Source organism: Leptopilina heterotoma, unplaced genomic scaffold (assembly GCF_015476425.1).
Source record: "Leptopilina heterotoma isolate Lh14 unplaced genomic scaffold, ASM1547642v1 Lhet_17, whole genome shotgun sequence".
NCBI classification, from domain to species: Eukaryota; Metazoa; Arthropoda; class Insecta; order Hymenoptera; family Figitidae; genus Leptopilina; species Leptopilina heterotoma.
Window position 1 is genome coordinate 2,847,413 of NW_025110886.1, and position 22,147 is coordinate 2,869,559.

Genomic DNA, 22,147 nt, shown 5'->3' on the forward strand with positions numbered 1-22,147 from the left:
GTTCTCGTAATAAGATAAGCAAAGGAAAGATATAGCAAATTTCCAAATAAATCCAAGCGTGTAGACAAAATCAAATAACATCATCTGACCTTTAAAGTCGGAGGCTATGGTAGTGATCATTGGAAACATTTCTTGGAGAATAGAATTTTTGTAATTAATATAAACTGTAGCGATTTCCTTTCCTTCAAAAATGAGTAGAGTCCATTCGAAATATAACTTATTCTCTTCTTCTTTTCCCTTCTAAGAGATCCTCAGATAACAGTTTGAGAATTAATTCCATGTATAGATGAATATGTAAAAAGCCGGTAGAATATAAATGGAAGTAGATTTGAATTTTGTATGATTTCAAACAACATAAAAACACAGAAGTCCCTACTATCATCTTTTGTGTCAAGACGCGAATATACAATGAACTACGCGATTTTTAAGCAATAGCCGTCTAAGCATAACAGCAACTAACTATCCTTGCCCCATCCTCCCCTACTTTAACAAAACTATGGTCATCTCCCCCGGACTTACCCTATAATTATCGTTACCAACTTTTAGAGCATTTTTTCATTTCACATTAGAAACATTGTTCAACCTCGTAGAATATTTTATGATGATTTTACACTCATTGAGATTTTTTGTAAAAACAAATTTTTTTTAAGTAAAAGAAAATATTTGTTGAAATTTTTTTAATAATATATTTATTAAAATATAGGAAATAGTTTTTTAAGTGTTTACAGTCTGTACATCGTTTTAAAACTTCGCGCGTTTATTATATAAGATATACCACCGATAATAATTTGATTGTATTCTACTACAGGTATAATCGCATATGCCTAAATTGACAAATTTTATAACATGCAGATTTAAAATTAATAACTAAAGAATTATAATTGAATTTTAATAATTAAGGCTTGAAAAGACCCTTAAGTAGTTAATTTCGCAATTTCAAATTTTTTAACAATTTTAGTTGATCTATGGACTATTTATGTTTTATCTAATATTTACGTAATTTAGATCTAACTCAGTAGACATTAGGTAAATCAAATCTGCCAGGGTTATTTAAATTTAAAGAACTTGATTGCAGTAAATGAAAAGGTTCAGTATTAACTTAATATTGTAAATATCGTTATAAAGTAGTTTCTTAGTATATTTATATTTATATTATTATAAGAACAATCACTGGGGTATGCATCCCTTGACCGCAAAGATTTGCAAAGTCAACATACAAATACCTAATTTTTTACTTCTAACTTAATATTTTAAAACTTACAGTACCATATTTACATAGATCTTTAATAAATTCTACTCTAAAATATTTACAACTTATTGAATAATAGATTTTAATCTAATTATAGAATCTACTGAAACAAAGTTTTAAGAAGAAAAATTTCTCTTAATGCTATCTATCAACATAACTTTTAATTATTTACAGGTTTTATTTTTTAGTGATCTAATCTAAATATTTACATACAACCAACATAGGTTTTACGATCATAAATATAAATCTTATAAAATTTATATAATATTTACAAAACTCAGTCAAGTTTAAAAGTGATAGTCTGTCAATTGTAATTGTTATTATACAATTCATTTTGGTACTAGCAATAAAATATAAACGAATTATGTTTGTTGAAGCCAGAGCCTGAGCCAAGTATTGATTTTAGAAACAAAAATGTTTCTGAATAGATTTTTATCCCACATGCACAAAAATGGCGCCGACAGGAAGTAAAGTCATTCATTTGTACAACCGTATGCAAATGGCGGCCACAAATGAATTACTTTTGCTCCTTGTGGTCTGCTATATCATATGTTTAATATACTATTAATTTCGTGATGGTCCCTGATTTTACTTAATAAACTTAATAAGATTATTAAGATTTTCGCTCAATGCAGAAATCGATAAAATAAAAACAAGAGACTTTGGAACCCAATGAGCCAAGTTGGTTTAATAAGTTTTGCGGCAGATGAAGAAAAGAGACCAAATTTGATGCCAAGGCTTCTTCTTAGATGAGCTCTCAAAAGTAAATTATGATACTCTGTTGGCCCACACTGATGAAGAGGAGCATCCCAAAGATTATTATCTCGTAGACCAAGTTTTAAAGTATATTGACCACTCCAATTGACTCCGACTCTAGCTTTTAATCTGAGTGTTGATGGAGCTTCCAGAGAATCCGGTACACAATTGCTCGGCCAAGAAGACAAAACATTGTTAACTTGATATTCTGAATTATCCATCAAATGACCGCCACATCGAATAGCAATGAAGCTATCTCCAGGAATCAGAAAGCTCTCTGCCACATGAAGATCTAATTCTGACGTTCCTGTTGGTACAAACGACATCGAAGGCTTCTTAGTTGGTTCCACTGGACGTTGATTACCTCTTAACATTGCTGCATAAGATTCAGCCAAAGAAGGTTGTGCATGTTTCAAAAGATGACGATACGATTCTTCGTCATTAACGCTTCTCTTCTGTTTTTTTGACAACGACAAAATTGGTAGTAGCGTTAATGTATTTTCATCATTACTTTCTTCCAAGTCACTCGGTTTTGGAAGAATGTTAGAAAATGATATTTTCTCGATAGTTTCTCCAATTACTTCAGCAGTTGGTGATGATTCTTCGTGCTTTGGTACTTGTGTATCGATAACTTGCGTTGAATCCGGAATCGTTTCTAAAACTGTTTTTTTCTCCAACAAATTTTTAAAGTTAATAGGATATTCCAATTCAAAAGGTTCTCTTCTTATTCTTGAAAAATCATCGAAACGTTTGATGTCATCGAGAAGTACTTTAATAGGATCTAATTTCTTACGTTCGTTTGGCAAGAGATTTTCCTCAACGTATCTATTAATTTCGTCATGTCGTCTTTGACGACCAGCTCGCTGTACATAACTTCCAGCAGCAGTTACAGAGTAAATGTAAGAAATACATTTAGAATCTGTGTAGTAGTCCCAACGACCTGTCCAAAGTTTGTCACCTGAATAAACCTGAAGTTGTCTTTTAATCCATAAACCACCCTTGAAACTCTCGCAGTGTTCGCTTAACCATGAGCCCCCTAGCAAAGCCGGGAGCGCAACTCCTTCATTCAGCAATGGAGGACTACTGTCTGTTGACCTGATTACAGCATTGCAAATAGGACATCCAAACATCTACAAAACACAGATTAATTTAAAATTAAAATATAAACTTTTCACAGCAATCATATTAAAAAATTTTGTGCTATGTATAGAGAAGTGAGTTGAAAGAAAATATAATTTACCATATCGCTTCGAATGAGGACCGAGGGTTGTAACGAAGATGGAAAATAAGAAGTTCGAGAATTTCTGTTAGGAGGCAAGCTAGCAAGGAACAATTGAACTTGGGGTTGTCCATTAGATCCAATAGCAAAAGCATTGGAACTTGAAGGCCTCTTTTGAACCCTGACAAGATCCAACTCTCCGAAATCAATACCCAATGGTCTTAAACAATCTATTCCGCGATGGATGTGTATCGACTGATGATCTTCGAGTTTGTTGTACTTTGAGCTTGAGCCTTCATCCCAATGAAAATTTGAAAACCTTTGGTTTACTTGGTAAATTAATTGTGCAACATAAGGTCTCCACTTCGGTTGAGAACTACACGTCACGTTAACTCTGTGCTCAAATTTATGGGCCACCTGAAATCATTAAATGACATTACAATAATGTTTGTTAATTTTCTAATAATTTAGTCGCAGTTGAAAACATTTGTACAAGTTTATATAAATTTTTGGAAACTTTTTAACTTCTGGCAAGTTTTTTAAAAACTTCAAACAAAATTTAAAACTTATGTAGGTGTCATCATTCAAGACTCATCTTTATAATTTAAGAAAAAATAGTATTCACAGTTCTTAAATAAATTCTATAGACCTTTTACAAAAGAATTTTTCTTATAAGTTGTATAAACAGTAGAACTTACTTGTCTGTTAAGTGGGATAACGTGGACAGTATGTAACATGTATTTTGTTCTCGTAATCCCAGGCAAGAATGTAGTTGGCGCTTGCAATTTAATTGTTCCATGAGCAACAACAGTATGAGTCGGAATGGTACACGATTCATCTGCATAATGATATCTTGACAATGAAAACGTTCCATTCGGGAAAAATAAATATTTTCGGATTAGATATTCTGGTCCAGCTCGAACTTCGCATCTGTAAAAAATATTAAAAATTTTTACTCAACATAAGGATAATGATTACCAATTTATTAGTTAGTTACTTAGTTAATTTTTTCCATATTTTCAGAGATAATATAGTTAAAACTGTCCAGATTAAAGACGTAATTCTTTTTGTCTCAAAATCCGAAAAGTTTCGCTAAAATCTGGAATTGAAGTACTCCTTTTCTCAATAGTAATTTTCATAATAAATCACTATTATCCCCACACAAAAGATTCATTAATTTTGGCTTATCGTTAATTTTTTATTATTTTCAGAAATAATAGTTACATGTGTTCAAATTAAAGATATAATTTACTTAATTTCAAAATTTTAATAGTTTTAACTATATTATTTCTGCAAATATGAAAAAAATGAACCGTAAGCCAAAACTAATGCATTTATTAGTGCGGGGTCCTTTTACTTTTTGTTAATATAGAATTCTACTAATACAGATTTAAAAAGTATATATTTGTTTTAGTTTTATTAAGTATTAATTAAATATAAATATATATATTTGTAAAATAAACATTATTTAAGTAACTAGTAAAACTTATATAAATATTAAATAAAGGTTAAGAATGTTTGACCTTAGAATTAGGCCTTATGGGATGGGGGTAATAGGGGGGGGGATAATTCTAGTAAATATTTACACTGCAGTCGAAAATGGTCGGTACGGCTGCCCGCGCACTGCCCAAAAACATACCATTCTTTAAACTATGATTTTTAGTAAAAACAAATGTCAGAAAATTTAAAAAAAATCGAAAGCTTATAAAACTCTATAGGTTTGATGATATGTCATTTAAAAATTTATTAAATTAACAAAAAATTTTGCAATTGACAAATTTAAAAAAAACATTTAAAAATTTTTATTTTTTTGAATATTTTTTTCCAGATTTTCCAGGTTAAAAAACGGAATTTTTCCAGGTTTTTAAAGCAAAAATTATTCGAAAACATTAATAACTTCATTTTTAAATAAATTTTTAATCATTATTTTCTTTTAGAAATTAAAATATTCAAAAATTTGAAATTCAATAACATATAAGAATATTATTATGAAACATGAAGATACCGATCATTCCGAGTCTTCGACTTTGAGAGATCGCTTTCTTCATGTTTATTTATTAGAAATTAAAAATTTCAAATAATTAGAAAAAATTACATTAAACTTTTTGAGAAAAATTAATTCTACAGAATTATTAATATTAAAAGTATGAAAAGTTCAAATTTTCAAAGATTTTAATTTGAAATTCATTTTTAAATTAATATTTATTAGAAAATTCTACGAGAATTCAATTATTTAACTACAAAAATAAATATTTTGTTAAACAATTGAATATTTCTTAAAATTGAATTTTCATAAAGAATTTTATAAACAAAATTTTTAAATAATTGAATTCTCTTGACAAATTTTAATAAAATTTTTAAGAATAATTGGATTTTTCGAGAAATTGGATGAAAATTTTATTGTATTAAAACTAATTGAAATTCTGCCAAGAATTTTATAAAAAGTTTTGAAAATAAATATTGAATTTCGGAGAAAAATGTTATTATTTACAAAGATAATTGAAATTTTGACGAGAATTTTTGTAAATTTTTAAACATAATTGGATTTTTGCGAAGAATTTTTTAAAAATTATTTTGAAAAAAATTGAATTGTTACGCAAACAATTTCATTAAAATTTTTGAAAATAATTCAATTCTTTAAATAAATTTAATTAAAAATGTATTGAAAATAATACTTAAATTTTAATAAATAAATTGTAGCAAAGGTTATTAAAATAATTAAATTTCTTTGATAAATTTTAATAAAATTTTTAAGAATAATAACTTTTTTCGAGGAATTCCATTAAAATTGTATTAAAAATAATTGAAATTCAGCAATGAGTTTTATTATTTATAAAAATAATTGAATCCCTTTAAAAAAAAATATTATTATTTATGAAAATAATTGAATAATATATGTGCAAATAATTTTTAAATAATTGAATTCCTGTAAAATTTTTATTATTTATGATAATAATAAAATGTTTGCGTAGAATGTTATTAAAAATTTTTTTAACTAATTGAATTCTTTTAGGAATTTTTATTAAAGTAGCAGATATTAAAAATCATTGAATTGAGGAAAGTTTTTGAAAATAATTAAAATTTTGACAAGAACTTTATTAAAATTTTTGAAAATAATTGAATTACTAATTGTAAGAAGAATTTTAATACTTTTGAAAATAATTGAATTTCTGCAATCATTTGTAATTGCTTCAAAATTTTATTTATTTTAGTGTTTCTAACTAAAATTCTATAAATCCATTATTTTTAATAATCAGTTAAAATATATATTTAAATTAACTAATTTCAGAAGAATTTTACCATTTAAAAAAATTTTTTTAAGTCTAAGTTTTTTTTATATATTTCTAATTAAACTCATATTTAAAATTGAAATTTTACAAAATTTCAAATCAAAATCTTTTGAAATTCATCTACTTATAAAAATTTTAAACGCAATTCTTTTAAAATTGAATTAATTTTGAAATATTCAAGTGAAATTAGATTTCAAGAATAAACACAATAACTTTAGAAAACAACAATTTATTTCCAGGATTTTGATCAAAATTCCCTGACTTTTTCAGGTTTTTTCAAGGTTTATAAAATTTCCTGACATTTCCAGGTTTCCAGGTTGCGTGGCAACCCTGTAAAGGATAAAAGATTTTAATGACATTTTTATATAAGATAATTTTATATAAGATTTTAATACTTAATTTTTCAATTTTTTCTGCAATTTTTCAAAAATATGCCAGAGGTTAAAAAGTTCCCAAAAAATTTAAATTTTTAAATATTTTTTTCGATTTTGGCAGATGTTAAAATCTTTCTGTAATTTATTAATATTTTCAATTCTATTCGTGTTTGGGATTTTCAGTTTCTAGTTCTTCCTAAAAAATTGCAAAATTACTAGTTTATTAGTTAAATATTTCCACAAGAAAATAGAAAGTCTTATAGTGGTGATTTTCTTTTAGATTCTGAAAAAACCAACGTTCAGAGAAATCATTCAGGCTTAAAATTTAGAGCTTTAAAACTAGCTCGGAGTTCCATTGAAATGCAGTTTAAAATGACAGGTTGCAAAAGCGACATGGGTTACATTTAGAACTATTCCAATACTAAAAAGCATTTTCTAAGAAAAGGGACGAACGGCAAAATTAGGGTGAAAAGTCCTAGGATGCGGGATATTCTACTCCATGAATAACAGCATTGTCCATTCTCCGCTTTTACTTTTGGGAATGTTTTTCTATACCTGGACCAAAACCTTCACAAGGCTCTGCCAGCACGAATCATTTATCTAGCTCCACGGTTTTCAAATATATAAAGCAAAAGCCAACGTTTTGGAGTAGCTAATAAATTGATCGATGATCGTTAACCAGCTGCTATTACAATTGCATTCAGAAAAAAAGTCTATAAAAATTTATGAATTCTACTTCAATAACCATGAGACATGAAATGAGAGTTGGATTTCAATGATTCTATTAAAAATACTTATTTCAGAAAAAGTTCTTTGTCAAATCTGAGTATAATATTATTTATGAACTTTGAATCAATATTCTTATAAGATGATTAAAGATTTAAAATTTTTAATCGTCCGTAAAATATTTTCTACAATGATAATTGAAGTAATTTTCCTTCACTTCGAATTTGAAATTTCAATTGAAAGTCAAGTTTTATTTCAAACGGTCCCTTAATTTAAAAAATAAAATTTATATAAAAAATATTCTCTAATTAATAAAACGATTCATTAAAATTAGTACGATAGTGACAGAAATTAGAAATGTTAAAAATAAGTCAACGAACATTGTACATTTCTCCCTAACTTAAAAAATCTACGATTTTGAACTAAATTGAGATATTTCTTTAGACTGCTCTCTTGTTTGTGAAGAAAACCATTTTTTTCAGGGACAGGACCTCAAAAGCGGTAAATCTTTGTGATTTTTTCTGGAAAATACAATTCCGTAAAATTTAAAACGATTTTCTAAAAGTGCGTGACAAATGAGAAACAGAATTTGATCTTTAAAAAGATTTAAAAAATAAAATAATTAAATAAATATTTCCAGGCTTCGCACTCATCTACTAAAACTTACTATTTACTATTTTTTTTTACAATTTGTTACTATTTTGATACTTTTTTCAGATTTCATCCACTAAAAGCTACTTTTTTTTAACAAATTACATTATTTTAAACCCGCTAATAATTGAAATAAAGAAATTATTCTGAAAAATTTTAATAAAATTCTTTAAAACACGATTCAATTATTTTCAAAAATTTTAAGAAAATATTTTTTAGCAAGAATACAATTATTTTTCCAAACAACGAAATTCTTCGCTAAAGTTCAATTATTTCCAGTATCTATTATTTTAATAAAATTTCACAAAAGAATTCTATTATTTTAAAATAATGTCAATAAAATTCTTTACAAAAACTTCAATTATTTTCATAAATAATACCATTTTTAACAGATTTCCAATTATTTAAAATACAATTTTCATTCAATTTTTTGAAAATTTTAAATAAATTCACTCAAAAAATGCAATTATTCTTAAATTTTTGTTTCAATTATTTTTAAAAATGATTCTATTCATGTTTTATTTTATATTGATCACATTCAACAAAACATTTTTTTAAATTTTGATAAAATACTATGTATAGAAATTCAAGTTTAAGATATAATGAATTATTCAATCCATTATTTATTTTTGTATATTTAAGTAATTGAATTTTCGTAGAACTTTCCAACAAAAATTTATTTAAAAATGAATTTCACTTAAAAGTTTAGAATTAGAATTATTATTTTCATAATAACATTTTCACAGATTTTTAATTATTTAAAATACAATTTTCATTCAATTTTTTGAAAATTAAAAATAAATTCCGCAAAGAATGCAATTATTTTTTTAAATTCTGATAAAATACTTTATAAACATTCAATTTTAAGAAATAATAAATTATTCAATCAATTATTATTTATTTTTGTATTTAAATAATTTAATTCTCCCAGAACTTTCTAACAAGAATTGAATAAAAAATGAATTCAAGAAAAAATTTTAGTTAAAAATTGAATATTAGAAGCGTTGTAATATGAATTTTAAGAAATAATTAAATTTTAACAGATTTTTAAATGGTTTGTTTTTGAAAATTTTGATTTTTATAAAACTGTAATAATTTTTAAATATTTAACATACAAAATTTATTATTTATTATTTTCCAAAAGTCAAGGAAATACTGAATCAAATTTTTGTAAATCGATTGAAACGAGTTTTTTAATCGTTAAATTTAATTTTTCGATAGATACATACTTTTCACTACTTTTTTCAGTCTTAAAGCTACTTTTTGCAACTTTTTTAAAAGTAATTATCGAGTGCGAAGCCTGTATCTCATTTTTTCTGTAAATTTAATTTAAAAATTACATATATTACTTCCTTTTCAAAATATTTAAGGAACAAATATTTGTATTTTATTAAAATTCAGAATTATTTTTAGTACTTTTGTTCTGAGAAATGAAACTTATTTAAAAAATAAAGAAAATAAAATGAAATCTATAATATTCGTCTAATAGTAAAAATCAAGTGAGATTAAAAATTTTTTAAAATGTATATAAAAAATAGTTAGGTATTGTTTCAAACTCTAATTTTGAAAAACTATTGACAATTATAATCTAGATTATTTATGTTTCAATTTAAGAGTTTAAAATATTACACTAGATAAATAAATCTTCTTCAGTTTCGAAAAGAAATTAAAATTGTTTCTACCTATTTTAACATGTAATTTTAAAGTTGATTAATATTTTTTTCTATTATTGAATTTTATTGATCATATTTTAAAACTGTTTTTTACCTACTCATGAGAACATCAAGTTACAAAAAATTCTTTGCTGTTTTAGGATAAGCGAGAACGTAAATCTTTGCATACAAGATATAGATGTGTATTTCTATTTCCTGATAAAATTCTTTAGTTTCTTCGATACGAAGAACAGATAAGTATAAATCATATAAAGGTGAAGAGAGAAAAATTGAAAATTCCGTAGAAAGTAAGAAATTCTATAGTATATTTTAAATTTGACGAATCCCTATATACAGAACAGAGCCATTTCTCCGATAAAAATCAACAAATTATAATATGCTATTTTTTAAGTAATAAAATCTATATAATATATTGAAATTAAATATTTATTAGTGTAACTTTTTACTCAAACATACTTATAATTTTTAATAGAGTTTCTGCTTTTCAGCTTCATTAAGCAAAATAACAGTTCTTAAATATTTATGTATTTTGAGTAAAAGTATGTATTTTATGTATTTTATTTTATTTTTTTTATGTATTTTACTCGAAATACATAATTAATAAACGGTCACTAACTTCAAATATATACTTAAATATTGTTATTTTTTAAGAATATTCTATATAAAAATAATATGTCAATTTTTTGAAAATATTTTTGGGTTTAAGTGATATGGAAAAAAAATGTTGGAAACTGGATGATAAGCAAGACATTTTGAAAACACTCACTCTTGTGATAACCAAGTGGCTTCGAGTCTGGATGATGTTTCATCAGCAATAGTAGCACTATCTTCCAGGAAAGATGTTCTCATGGCTTTTTCACATTGATCCTCTCTGTCTGGTCCCCAGATCATTCCATGACAAGCACCTTTAAACAAAAGAATCATTTTTTAGTCTCTCGCAGACAAAGACAATCATAGACGTGTCATTATAAAGATATGTGTAAAATATGTATAGATAAAATAATTTTATGTCATATTCGTTGAAGCAACTTTCCCTGGAAGTTATACCTCATGGGGCCTTTCTCACTCTAAAGGTTTAAAAGAATAAGATTCTTCACAGGTAAAATTTTAGGAACTCCTGCTGCGTCACTAGCTTATTTAGGACATGAAAGATCCAAAAAAATACTCGGTTCTACCCTACTATACTTATATTAAATTATCTGATTTACTCTTACAGAACACTAAAGCATATATATGCATGTGTACGAATGAAGCTGAATGATCACTGAGTTGATAATCTTCATAAAAAGAAAAGTTCAAATTTGTCAACCAATTTTTTCTGTATCAATCAAATGTTTCATTTAATCTTGCAAAGACCATGTTATTTTTCGTGTTGAATATTATGCCACTTTAGTAAAAATGGTTTTTGAATAAAAACAAAGAAATAGGAACAATAAACTTCAACTGAAAGAATAATCTTAAAAAAAATCCATGAAGAAATATTCAAATCCTATTAAAAATTTATTTATTCAAAAATTATGACTATAATATTGTTTTTAGATTGCAATAAATTACTTTAATACGTAGTTACATTATAAATTTTATAATATAAAAATATAATTTTTTGATTATCGTAGAATAAACAATTTTAAAACCAATTATAACTTCGAGAATTATTTTAGATTTTAATTTTTGTCTAATTAGTTGTTTATGTTAATAAATAAAAAATAATAAATAATAATAAATAAAAAATTCATAATTTTTAGTTGTACTAAATGTATATAAAATACATATAATAATAATTGTCCTATTCTTTAATATTCTATCCCAGGACAGTTTCTAAAATAATGACAGAAAACATTATTTGAAAGCTCTTAATACCCAAAAGGACATATGGTTAAACTCGATCAGTTAAATTTAAACTTTAAAGACTTCTGATTTTATGTCCCTCGATAAGATTATTACAATTTTTTAAAAAGTTCATCGTTAAAGCACTTCATAGTATCTAGATATTTCTGAAAATTTAATGTTACCACACACGCTTGGAAAATGACATTTTTAAAATGTGATTTTCGAATTCCTGGGGTCAAGGGCTGTCCATAAATTAAGTAACAAATTTTTTTGGAAATTTTAACCCCCCACTTAAGAAATTCTACATATGCATTAGCGACATTTTTTCTATTGACCGTAAGAAATAGCAGCTCTCCTCCCACTAGCCTTCCGTAATTTATGGGGGACCTCTCAGGAAACATAAAGAAAAGCAAAACAGTCAAATTAAAATTTTTTTGATAAAACAAAGCTTTTATGAAGGAGGCTATATTATTTCAAATAGAATGAAGTAAACTTGTATTATTTCTTATATTTGAGAATAAATTACATTTTGAAGGAAAAATTTTCAAAATATAATTTTGTTATTAAATTTGGAATTATATTATTCCATTAACAGTTTTTAATTTTTGGATTATGGTTATTAGTGAAGTAAAATTAATTGAAAAATCAGATTGTACAATATACAACATATTTGTGGATAAACAAAGTACACACTTTGCACTCGATAATTAATTTTAAAAAAGTAGCAAAAAGTATCATTCAAACTAAAAAAATTAGTAAAAAAAAAGTAGCTATCGAAAAATTAAACTTGACGACCAAAAAAACTCGTTTTAGACACTTTACAAAACTGACAAAAATTCTATTCCATATTTTTTATTTTCCTGACTTTTTCCTAATTTTCATCAAAAATATTTACTTCTTTCTTATCCTGTTAATAAATTGAATTCCTACAACAAATTTTATTATTCATCAAAGAATTTGAATATTTATAAAAATAATTTAATTCTTGCCAAGAATTTTATTTAAATAATTGATTTCTTTCGACTAATTTTATGCAAATTCTAATTTTAATAATTAAATTTCTGAGAAATTTTTATTATTCATGAAAAAAATTTAATTCTTACGAAGATTTAAAAAAAATGTTTAAATAAATGAATTCTGCTTGGAAATGTTATGATAATAGTAGATATTGAAGATCATTGAATTGCGAAATTTTTTAAAAGTAATATTAAATTTTACAAACAATAATTTTATTAAAATTTTTGACAATATGTATTTCATTAAATATTTTTAAAAATAATTGAATTTCTAAAAAGCATTTTATTATTTATGAAAATAATTGAATTCTTGCCAATGATTTTATTACAATTTTTAAAAATAATTGACTTTCTAAGAAGAAATTTATTACTTTTAAAAATAATTGAATTTTCGGAAATAATTTTGTTATTTATCGACATAATTGAATTCTTTCGAAGAATTATTTATGTAAATAATTGAATTCTTGGAAATTTAATTAAAATTTATTGTATTTAAAATAAATGATTTCTTTTGAACATTTTCATTACAATATTGTAAAATAATTGAATTCTTGTGGAAAATTCTAATATTTTTTATAAATAAATTGAATTCTTCATAAGAATTTTAGCAAAAAATTGTTTTAAATAGTTAATTTTTTCGAAATATAATAAATACCTATTATTAAAAAAGTTTATTTTAAATAATTATTGAATTATTGTGGAAAACTTTATTTGTGAAAATAATTGAATTTTTCGATTAATTCATTTAAAATAGTATCGAAAATAATTGAAATTCTTCGATGAGTTTTATTATTTATGAAAATATTCGAATTCTTGCTTAGAATTTTATCAAAAATTTTTTTAAAAATTTGAATTTCCATGAAAAAAGTTATTATCAGTTAAAGTAATTGAATTATTGCGAAAAATTGTATGAAAATTTTGTCAAATAATTGATTTTTTCGAATTTTTTGAAAATGCTATTCTAAATTAATTGAAATCCTGTGGAAATTTCATTATTTATGAAAAGAATTGAATTTTGGATGAATTTTATCAATTTTTTTTTAAATAATTGAATTCTTTTGCGAAATTTTATGAAAATACTAGATATTGAAAATAAATGAATTTCGAATATATTTATTAAAAATAATTGAATCGTTTTAAGGAATATGATTATAATTTTTGAGAATAGTTTTTTTATTTCTAGAATTAGCGAATTTAAAGTAGTGGAAAATCTAAAAAAAACAGAAATAGTATCTTTTAATGGATGAAATCTAAAAAAAAGTATCGAAATAGTAGCATAACGTAAAAAAAGTAGTAAATAGTAAGTTTTAGTAGATGAGTGCGAAGCCTGAAAGTAGCAATTTTATATGATAATAATTGAATTCAAAAGAATACTCAAAAATTATTCTTACATCTTAATGTCAACGAAAACAATTAGTAATTAGTAATTCTACATTTTCTTTCTAATACTTTCAACAACTGGAATAATTGAGATGAGAAAAATCTGTTTGAAAAAGAGAGATCTGAATGTAAAACTAAATTGAGAAGTTTTAAAATCGAGGGGACGCATCATTTGGTGTGTGTATGCAGTGGTTGTGACAATATCTTGACATTCGTCCGGCACTATGAGAATATTGTGAGAGTATCTCACACGAAAGCATATGGTATTCGAGTGACTTTGGGAATTGCTAACAAAAACCTCTGCACACAGTCCAGACCCGCAAATGGCTCTGTATTCATTCTGCATCTGTATATATGTATATTTATAATACAGCATTTGTGAATGCGCTTAACATACGACAACTTGTGTGTCGAGAATTGATGACTTGCTTCTCGTTTCGAGAATTAAAGAGGGTCGACACCAAATCTACTAAAACGAACACCCTCTCAAAGCCAGTGGAAAACCTAAACCATAAACATAAGAGCTCTTATATTTCTAAATCATTTTCAAAGTACTAAATGAAAAAAATCAGGAAGAGAATACTAAATATTGTCAAAAATAGAAGAAAATTAATTTTTAGCGGCACTCCTGCAATAATTGATATCCTATACAGAACCACCTTATTTTATGTAAGATTTTACCTTGAGCTTCCCTAAAAATCTTTCAATTGTTTAATATCATAAGAAAAAGTCAGTTATACCTACTAAAACTAAAAATAAAAATAATTCACTATTCAAAAATAAATAATATATAATAAAAGCAGAAATTTTCAGAATCAGAACATTATTGTGTAATACTAACGTTAGACTAGCCTTAACTTTTTCAATGTGTTTTTTCTAATGATATTATATATTTTTTTTTGTTTAAATTTTCTTCTCAATACGTTCCCTTTTATGCAAAAAAAAATTTTAGTTAATAAAAATATATTATATCATTAGAAAAAACACTTTGGAAAGAACCCTCGGTTTGACCGCAGACTTCCCCCTTAACTTTTGCCAACGTTCAAATTGAGCTCTCAATCGAATTTCAATTATTAGTAAAATACAGTCCCACACATTCCATCCTCTACAATGCTGGAAAAAATTTCCGCTTTTCCGTTCCCTCACTTTGCCGCGTTGACCACGTGACACTTTCTACCTACTTTTTCAGGGCTGTCCATAAAATTTTTTTTATGGGACCGTAAGGGAGACTTTTGTAAAAAAAAATAAAATAATACACATAATAAAATTTAACAATGTACAGTTTTATATCGATAATAAATTATTAATTAAATTAAAACAATTGTCAAACGACCCTCGTAAACAATTTCCAATGTAAGAATTTTTTTTTATATCACTATTTCTCCTATTTGACAAAAACAAACTACAAGGGCTAAAATTAAATATTCTATTTTTATTCCTGTAAAAATTATTATATAGACAATTCAGGGTATTTTTGAGAAATAAAATTAATTTTACAAGCATTTTAAAGCTTCTAAATGTTGACTTTTAATAAACTTAAATATTTATTTGTAATCAGAGAAAGAAGCTATGAATATTTTGAAAAATGGAGTTTTTAAGTACTATATTATTCTATATAAAAGAAATAACAAAATTCCTAGAGAAATTGAGCCCAATGATACAGATCATCACCCACTCAGTACCGAAACTTTCCTAAAAATTTATTAAAGATTTACTTGCTAACTTCGAAGTGTTTACTTCACGGAGAAAAATATAAAGTAACTTTTACTAATTTTATAGTAAAACATTTTTGGTTAAGCGCATTTCTGGTAACTTTTACTACTTTCGAAGTAAATTTTGCTACGTTCAAAGTAAGTTTTACTAATTTTTTACAAATAATAAATTATGTTCTTTGGATGTAGCAAAATTTACTCCAAAAGTAGTAAAAGTTTAGTGAAAATTAGGTAAAGATTTAAATATCCCACTTTAATAAATATTTAGCTTTTCTGAAAATTTAAAAAAAACTTTTGCCCAACTGCGTATATTAGGCGAAAATTTAAATTAAATTTTCAGGAAAGTTTTAAGCTACATTTTCGCTTATAATAGAGCAGTCGAAAATGTAATTTAAATGTTCAGAAAAGTTTTAAGCAAAATTTTTAGGAAAATTTGACGACAAACATTTATTGAAGTCCCATGGGACCCATGGGACCATTCAAGTATTACGTAAGCATTTAAGGGGGAGGGGGGTCTAGCTATTGCTTACTTTCATTAGAAAAAATGGCGCTAATGCATATAAAAAATCTTACGATGGGGGAGGGGGGGGGGGTCTAAAAACCTCAAAAATATGCTCACGTAATACTTGAATGGAGCCCCAGTGGGACATTTAAATCTTTACGCAATTTTCACTAAACTTTGCAATTAAATATTCCAAACATTGCAAGTAAATTAAATATTTAATAAATTTTTTAGTTTCCGGTGCTGTGTTGGGCAATGATCAAAAGTGGTCTGAAACACTTTTAAAAATTGCGATTATTTCATAAAATCAAATCGAAAAAGTGCCCCTTTAAATCTGAATTAGTAGAATTTTTACTTTTTCAACTAATATAGTTTAATATATTCTACTAATAAATTAGTAAAATTATCAATGATATAGTTTATTCTTTTCTTGTAGATTAAGATGTCTTTTAAAAATACATTGTACTATAAATATTGTTCGAAATTTCTAATAATAATCATTCTATAAATATTCATGCTAAGAACAACTTATTTATAAGATTTATTCTTCTCTCGGTTCTTTCATTTGTTTTGCTATTTTTTATTTCTATATCACATGTATCCATTAATTTTGTGGTAAAATTTTGGAAGCACTTGTAATACTAAAAATCTATTTATTACATAGAAACTTCATTCCTACGCTACTGTGTTTTTTCTGTCAGTTGATCAACACTTTTTTGTACTTTTTTCTCAGCACTTACTTTGCATTCTGAATAAGATTAACGCTAAAGACGACAAACATTGCACGCGAAGCTATGCATCTTGAGATTTCAGTTCATGATTTGATTAACAATTTGTATTAGGGACTTAAACGTTTTAAGAAGAACTTATAAGCAACATTTCTTTAATGAGCCTTTGGATCGATTAATTAATTCCTTCTATACATGTTGAGGGCTGTCCATAAATTACGTATGAAATTTTTTTTTGGTTTTTCTAAACCCCCCTCTTCCTTTGGCAAGAAATTTTACATATACATTAACACTATTTTTTCTATTGTTGTAAAAAATTGCTGGGCTGTATTAAAAAAATGTATGATTAATGTAAGTAATTTTGAAAAATCCTTTACACGCGATCCTGAAGGGATTCTTTAAGGTTCCTCTGTAGGATCCCTGAAGGATCCATCAGGGATCCTTAACAGTATCCTCCATAGGATCCTGTAAGAATTCGTTACATAGGATATTGGTACAAGGATTCCATACAGGTTCCAGTAGTGCAGGATTATTAGCTATCAATGTTTCATGTAAAGGTTTCTATACAGGAAGACTTGCATGATCCTACACATGAAAATTTTTTATTTTTAAGATGCTATAAGTAAAATTTGACATACATGTGCTTTATATTTCAATATGTAAGGCTCCTAGAACCCTTCTGGACATAAAATTGTACGGCACATTCGAAAAACTCATGCATGATATTAAATGAATTATTTAAGGAAAGCAGTGGAACTTCACTGCAAAAATAGGTGTCTTTTCTGAAATATCTTAAAATAAGATGTAAAATAAAAAAATGGTATCTTACATCTTAAAATAGTTTTCTAAATTATCTTACTAAAATCTAAGATGCTTTATACGTTTTAGCAGTGATGAAGATATTTCTTCCATCTTTAGTAAAGTAAGTTACTTCAGCAAGCTTTTTAAAGTATCTTAAATTAAGATGTTTCCGGTGCAATAAGATGTTTAGCGATAAGTTACTTGTGAATTGTAAAATGCGAAAAAAATGTAAGTTACTAAAAACTAAGATGCATAAAGTGTTTTACAATATAAGCTCATAGTTAACTTCAAAACTTTTTTCCCAAAAAATATGCTGAAAATGTGTACGAAGATACTTTTAACATCTTAAATTATTAAGATATTTCAAATAACTAAAAGTGTCCACGAAAACATCTTAGAAATGACTACCAAAACATCATATATAAAATATATATAAAAAAATATAAAATATATATAAAATGCGCTTTTGAAAAAAGTAAATTTTTTATAAATTATATTTTTTTAAATTGAAGGAATTATTCCACATCGAATTCTCATCTGAAGAGGCCCAACGTTGCCGGGCGAAAGCTAATGTATTTTAAAAAAGATAAATAAATAAGTGGATTATATTTTAAAACAAAAAACAAAAACATCATATATTAAAATAAAATTTTTCTTTTTGCAGTGTTATATACTCTCTAAATCTGAATTAGTAGAAAGTTACTAATGAAGTCCATCAAATAGTTTAGTATAATAATTTTACTAACAAATAGTGAAATTTTACTGATTGTTAGTAGAGCTTTACTATAATTGCTTAGTAGAATTCTACTAACAATACGTGGAACTGTTTTATTAATACTCGATAAAACAGTTTCACTAATTCATTTAGAGCCAGTTTCACCAACTTCCGATTAACAGTTAATCAATGATTAAAGACAGTTTAAAAAGGCTTCTGATTGGTTAATTGAGAATTTAATCATTGATTAACTTTTAATCGGTGTTGGTGAAATCGGCCCTTAGTGAAATAAGTAATTATTTCAATTAGTCAAATTCTACTAAAGCATTAGTAATATTCTACTAATTGAAAAGGGGAAAAGTCCTCCATGAAAACTACTAAAAATTAGTAAAATTGTACTATTTGTTAGTAACTTAGAATGTTTTCAGGACTTTAATTGTTGTCAAATAAATTTGTCAGTATAGAATTCTACTAATTTATATTTAGAGAGTAGGAATCCTTTGTACTAATATCCTGATCCTGGCAGGATTCTATGTAGAATACTATAAAGGATCCCTGAAGGATCCTTCATGGTTCATGTAGAGGAACATTAAAGATCCCTTCGTCCCATTTTTTACATACAAAAATTTTTTTTCAAATTTCGTCACACACAGCTTGATACCCCCCCTCCAATTCTAGGAGTGTGACGTGTTTGTGAACGAGCCCTATACAGAAAAATCTTCTCATATAAAGAATTTTACTTTTGATACAATATATGAGGAAAATACGTATTAAATTTAGAGGAATCCGCTAAAATGAAGTTTACTTTTTTTCAAATGTACTTTAAGTTGATGAAAATTTGATTAAAAGCCCCATTGTCATTTTATTATATCTATGATTTTAGTTTCAAAGGTTGCAATGAAGATAAAAGAAACTACAGAGAAAATTCTACTCTTGTATATATAAATATAAGATATATAAAATATCTATAATAGATATAAAATACCTCATAGGTACTTAAAAATTACATTTTTTCGAACTCTCTTAAATTGTTATTTATTAATTATCTAATATTTATTTTAAAAAAGGTGTATGTTATTTCGTAAATATGTACATTTCAATTTTATTGGAGAAATATGCAATCATTCATTCAGTTTAAAACATTTGAATCTCCTCTATATTGTGATAGAAATATATCTGAGGAAGATAAGAAATTGATGACATTTAATTCTGTTAACAATATTCCCGAGAAAAGAGATAATAAGTTGAGAATGAGAAACAATAAAGGGTGAAAAATTTATCTTCATTAACCAAAAAATGTTCAGTGCAACTTGTACCATATAAATATGATTTCTTTATACTGCTAAAGAAATTATAGATCATTTTTTTAACGAAATATCAAAATAGAATTTTAAAAAATTTGTTTATTAAATAGAGTCTATTATTAAAATATATTTACTTCTGATATTAAATACATTTTTCCAAAGAAGATAATACTATTATTAATCTAAATTAATTTAAAAAAAAAGACATTTTGATTTTTGATATATAAAAACTTATATCTCACCAACTAAAAAAGTCCAAAAGATGAAAGAAAGATCCATTATTTTTGTCTTGAATTGATTAAACAAACACTGAATAAACTTAATCCATTAAAATTGAATAAAACGTTTTGTTTTACTTATTGGTAAATTAACAATAATAAAACACGAAAATGCACGTTCTGAACACTCATATTAACTTCACTATTCGGAGGATCATTGGGGTCTGGAACACTCGTGACTGTTGAATATACTCGTCCCTTGAGCAACCTACCCCAAACCTATATAAACTCATCCCCACTCAGAGGCCACAGCATCATTTCTTATATTCTGCTATGCGAGTAAAAAAGAATTTGGACCCAAAAACTTAAAGTTTTTCTTATCCATCTACACTATAGGGAACTAGTGTTCCCTGCTGTGAAGGTTCTACGTATAGCTTTAAAATTCAAACCTATTTTCAGATGTATGAGTTGCAAATCTTTACTTCCTATATACCATAGTAAAATCAGAGTAGCCACAAAAATTATATTTTATTTTTCCCTGATTTCCAGACAAAATTTTGATTTTTTCCCTAACCCTAAAAAATATTCTGATTCACTCCAAAAATTATTCAATTTTTAAAAGAGTTGCGTTTATAATTTTCATAAATAAATGAACTTCAAACCATTACAATTTGAAATTTTATAAAATTTCAATGTTGAATGAATTTAATTAGAAATTTTAATGAACTTTTCTGAAAAATTTTAATAATTCAAAATCTTCCAAAACTAGTTTAATTTGTCAATATGTATTTAATTAATTATTACAATTAATGGATTTATAGAAGAATTTTAGTTAAAAACACTAAAAAAATTGAATTTTGAAGAAATTACAAATGATTGCAGAAATTCAATTATTTTCAAAAGAAATACAATTCTTATTACAAAATTCAATTATGTTTAAAAGTTACAAAAAAATCTCGACAAAATCCCAATTGAGGAGGTCAATGAAATAACTGCTCGATTTACGCTCGGCTGAAATGTTGTGAAGCCAGTCAGTAGGGTCAAAAGGGAGAAAAATAAAAACTCAAAATTTTGGTTTTTAAAGAACAGCATCTTGTAGATAATAAAAAAAATACATCTTTTTTCTCAATGAATTTTTTTTGTAGAGCTAATATTTCTCATATAAAAAAATAAAAACCAAAAAATTTGTGTTTAGAAATTTAATTAAGTTTTAAAATACAAGCGGACTTTTTGCATGCAAAATGTTAATGAATTCGCTCGGAATTTTATGTACATACTCATTTGGGTCTGCTGAAAAAGAGAAAGTCATAAAACATTTAAAAATTATTTTTTGTTTAATTGCTTTTATTATAAACAATGACCTGTCAGCAATAAGGTTATCTTATTTTCGATGAGAAAAAGTATCGAGGGAAGTTTTGAGTTGAACAAACTTCCAGTGAGAAAGTTGTTCTATATTATTCAACGAAGTTTTTCTGAAAATTTCAAATAAATTTGTTTAAAAATAACAAAGTTATTCAATTTTTAAAAACTTCCTGCCGCGTCACGCATACGCCACAAGCACCACAAGAGACAGCGCCTTAACTTAGGCAATGTGGTGGCAATCTACTAGCAACAGCTATGTTGTTAATTTATTTTAACAATTTTTTTTATGTAAACATGGTTATTTCATTATTTTTTATTTTCCCTTTTTATGTAATTAGTTAAATAAATATTATCATTATTAATATTACAGTAAATAATACAATAATTATACTATTTTCGTTTTTACTTATGTTTTTATTTTACAACAAATTCTTTATTTTTACAATTTTTCAATTCCGCAAAATTTTTAATACTTACAACTTGTATTCAACGCAAATGTGAACATTAATTATTTCTCAACTTAGTTTGAATAAAAGGGTTTGAACACTACAAATAAAATTAAAAGATATTTAATTTTCAAATAATTTTGAAAATAAAACCTTTAAAGGTTCTTCACAATATTTTTTATAACATTTTTAGTC

At 25.5% G+C, this 22,147-nt stretch overlaps 1 protein-coding gene across 1 annotated transcript; it reads right to left on the reverse strand.

Moving 5' to 3' along the window:
• Positions 1 to 695: 695 nt before the first annotated feature.
• Positions 696 to 20,409, reverse strand: LOC122499579. The gene is made up of 5 exons (XM_043608023.1): positions 20,169 to 20,409; positions 10,705 to 10,843; positions 3,923 to 4,154; positions 3,246 to 3,641; positions 696 to 3,135 (listed from the first exon to the last, which is right to left on the reverse strand). Exons 1-5 carry the CDS (start codon positions 20,203 to 20,205, stop codon positions 1,876 to 1,878), a joined length of 2,064 nt encoding a protein of 687 aa, XP_043463958.1. The 5' UTR covers positions 20,206 to 20,409; the 3' UTR covers positions 696 to 1,875.
• Positions 20,410 to 22,147: the final 1,738 nt, after the last annotated feature.

Bases quoted from the DNA above. Each gene is read 5' to 3' on its own strand.
- LOC122499579 (XM_043608023.1), bottom strand. From the start codon at position 20,205: ATGGATCTTTCTTTCATCTTTTGGACTTTTTTAGTTG. The intron at 4,155-10,704 runs GTGAGTGTTTTC...TATTTTTTACAG, and splicing joins GCCACTTGGTTATCACAAGA to ATGCGAAGTTCGAGCTGGAC. The intron at 3,136-3,245 runs GTAAATTATATT...TGTGTTTTGTAG, and splicing joins TCCTCATTCGAAGCGATATG to ATGTTTGGATGTCCTATTTG.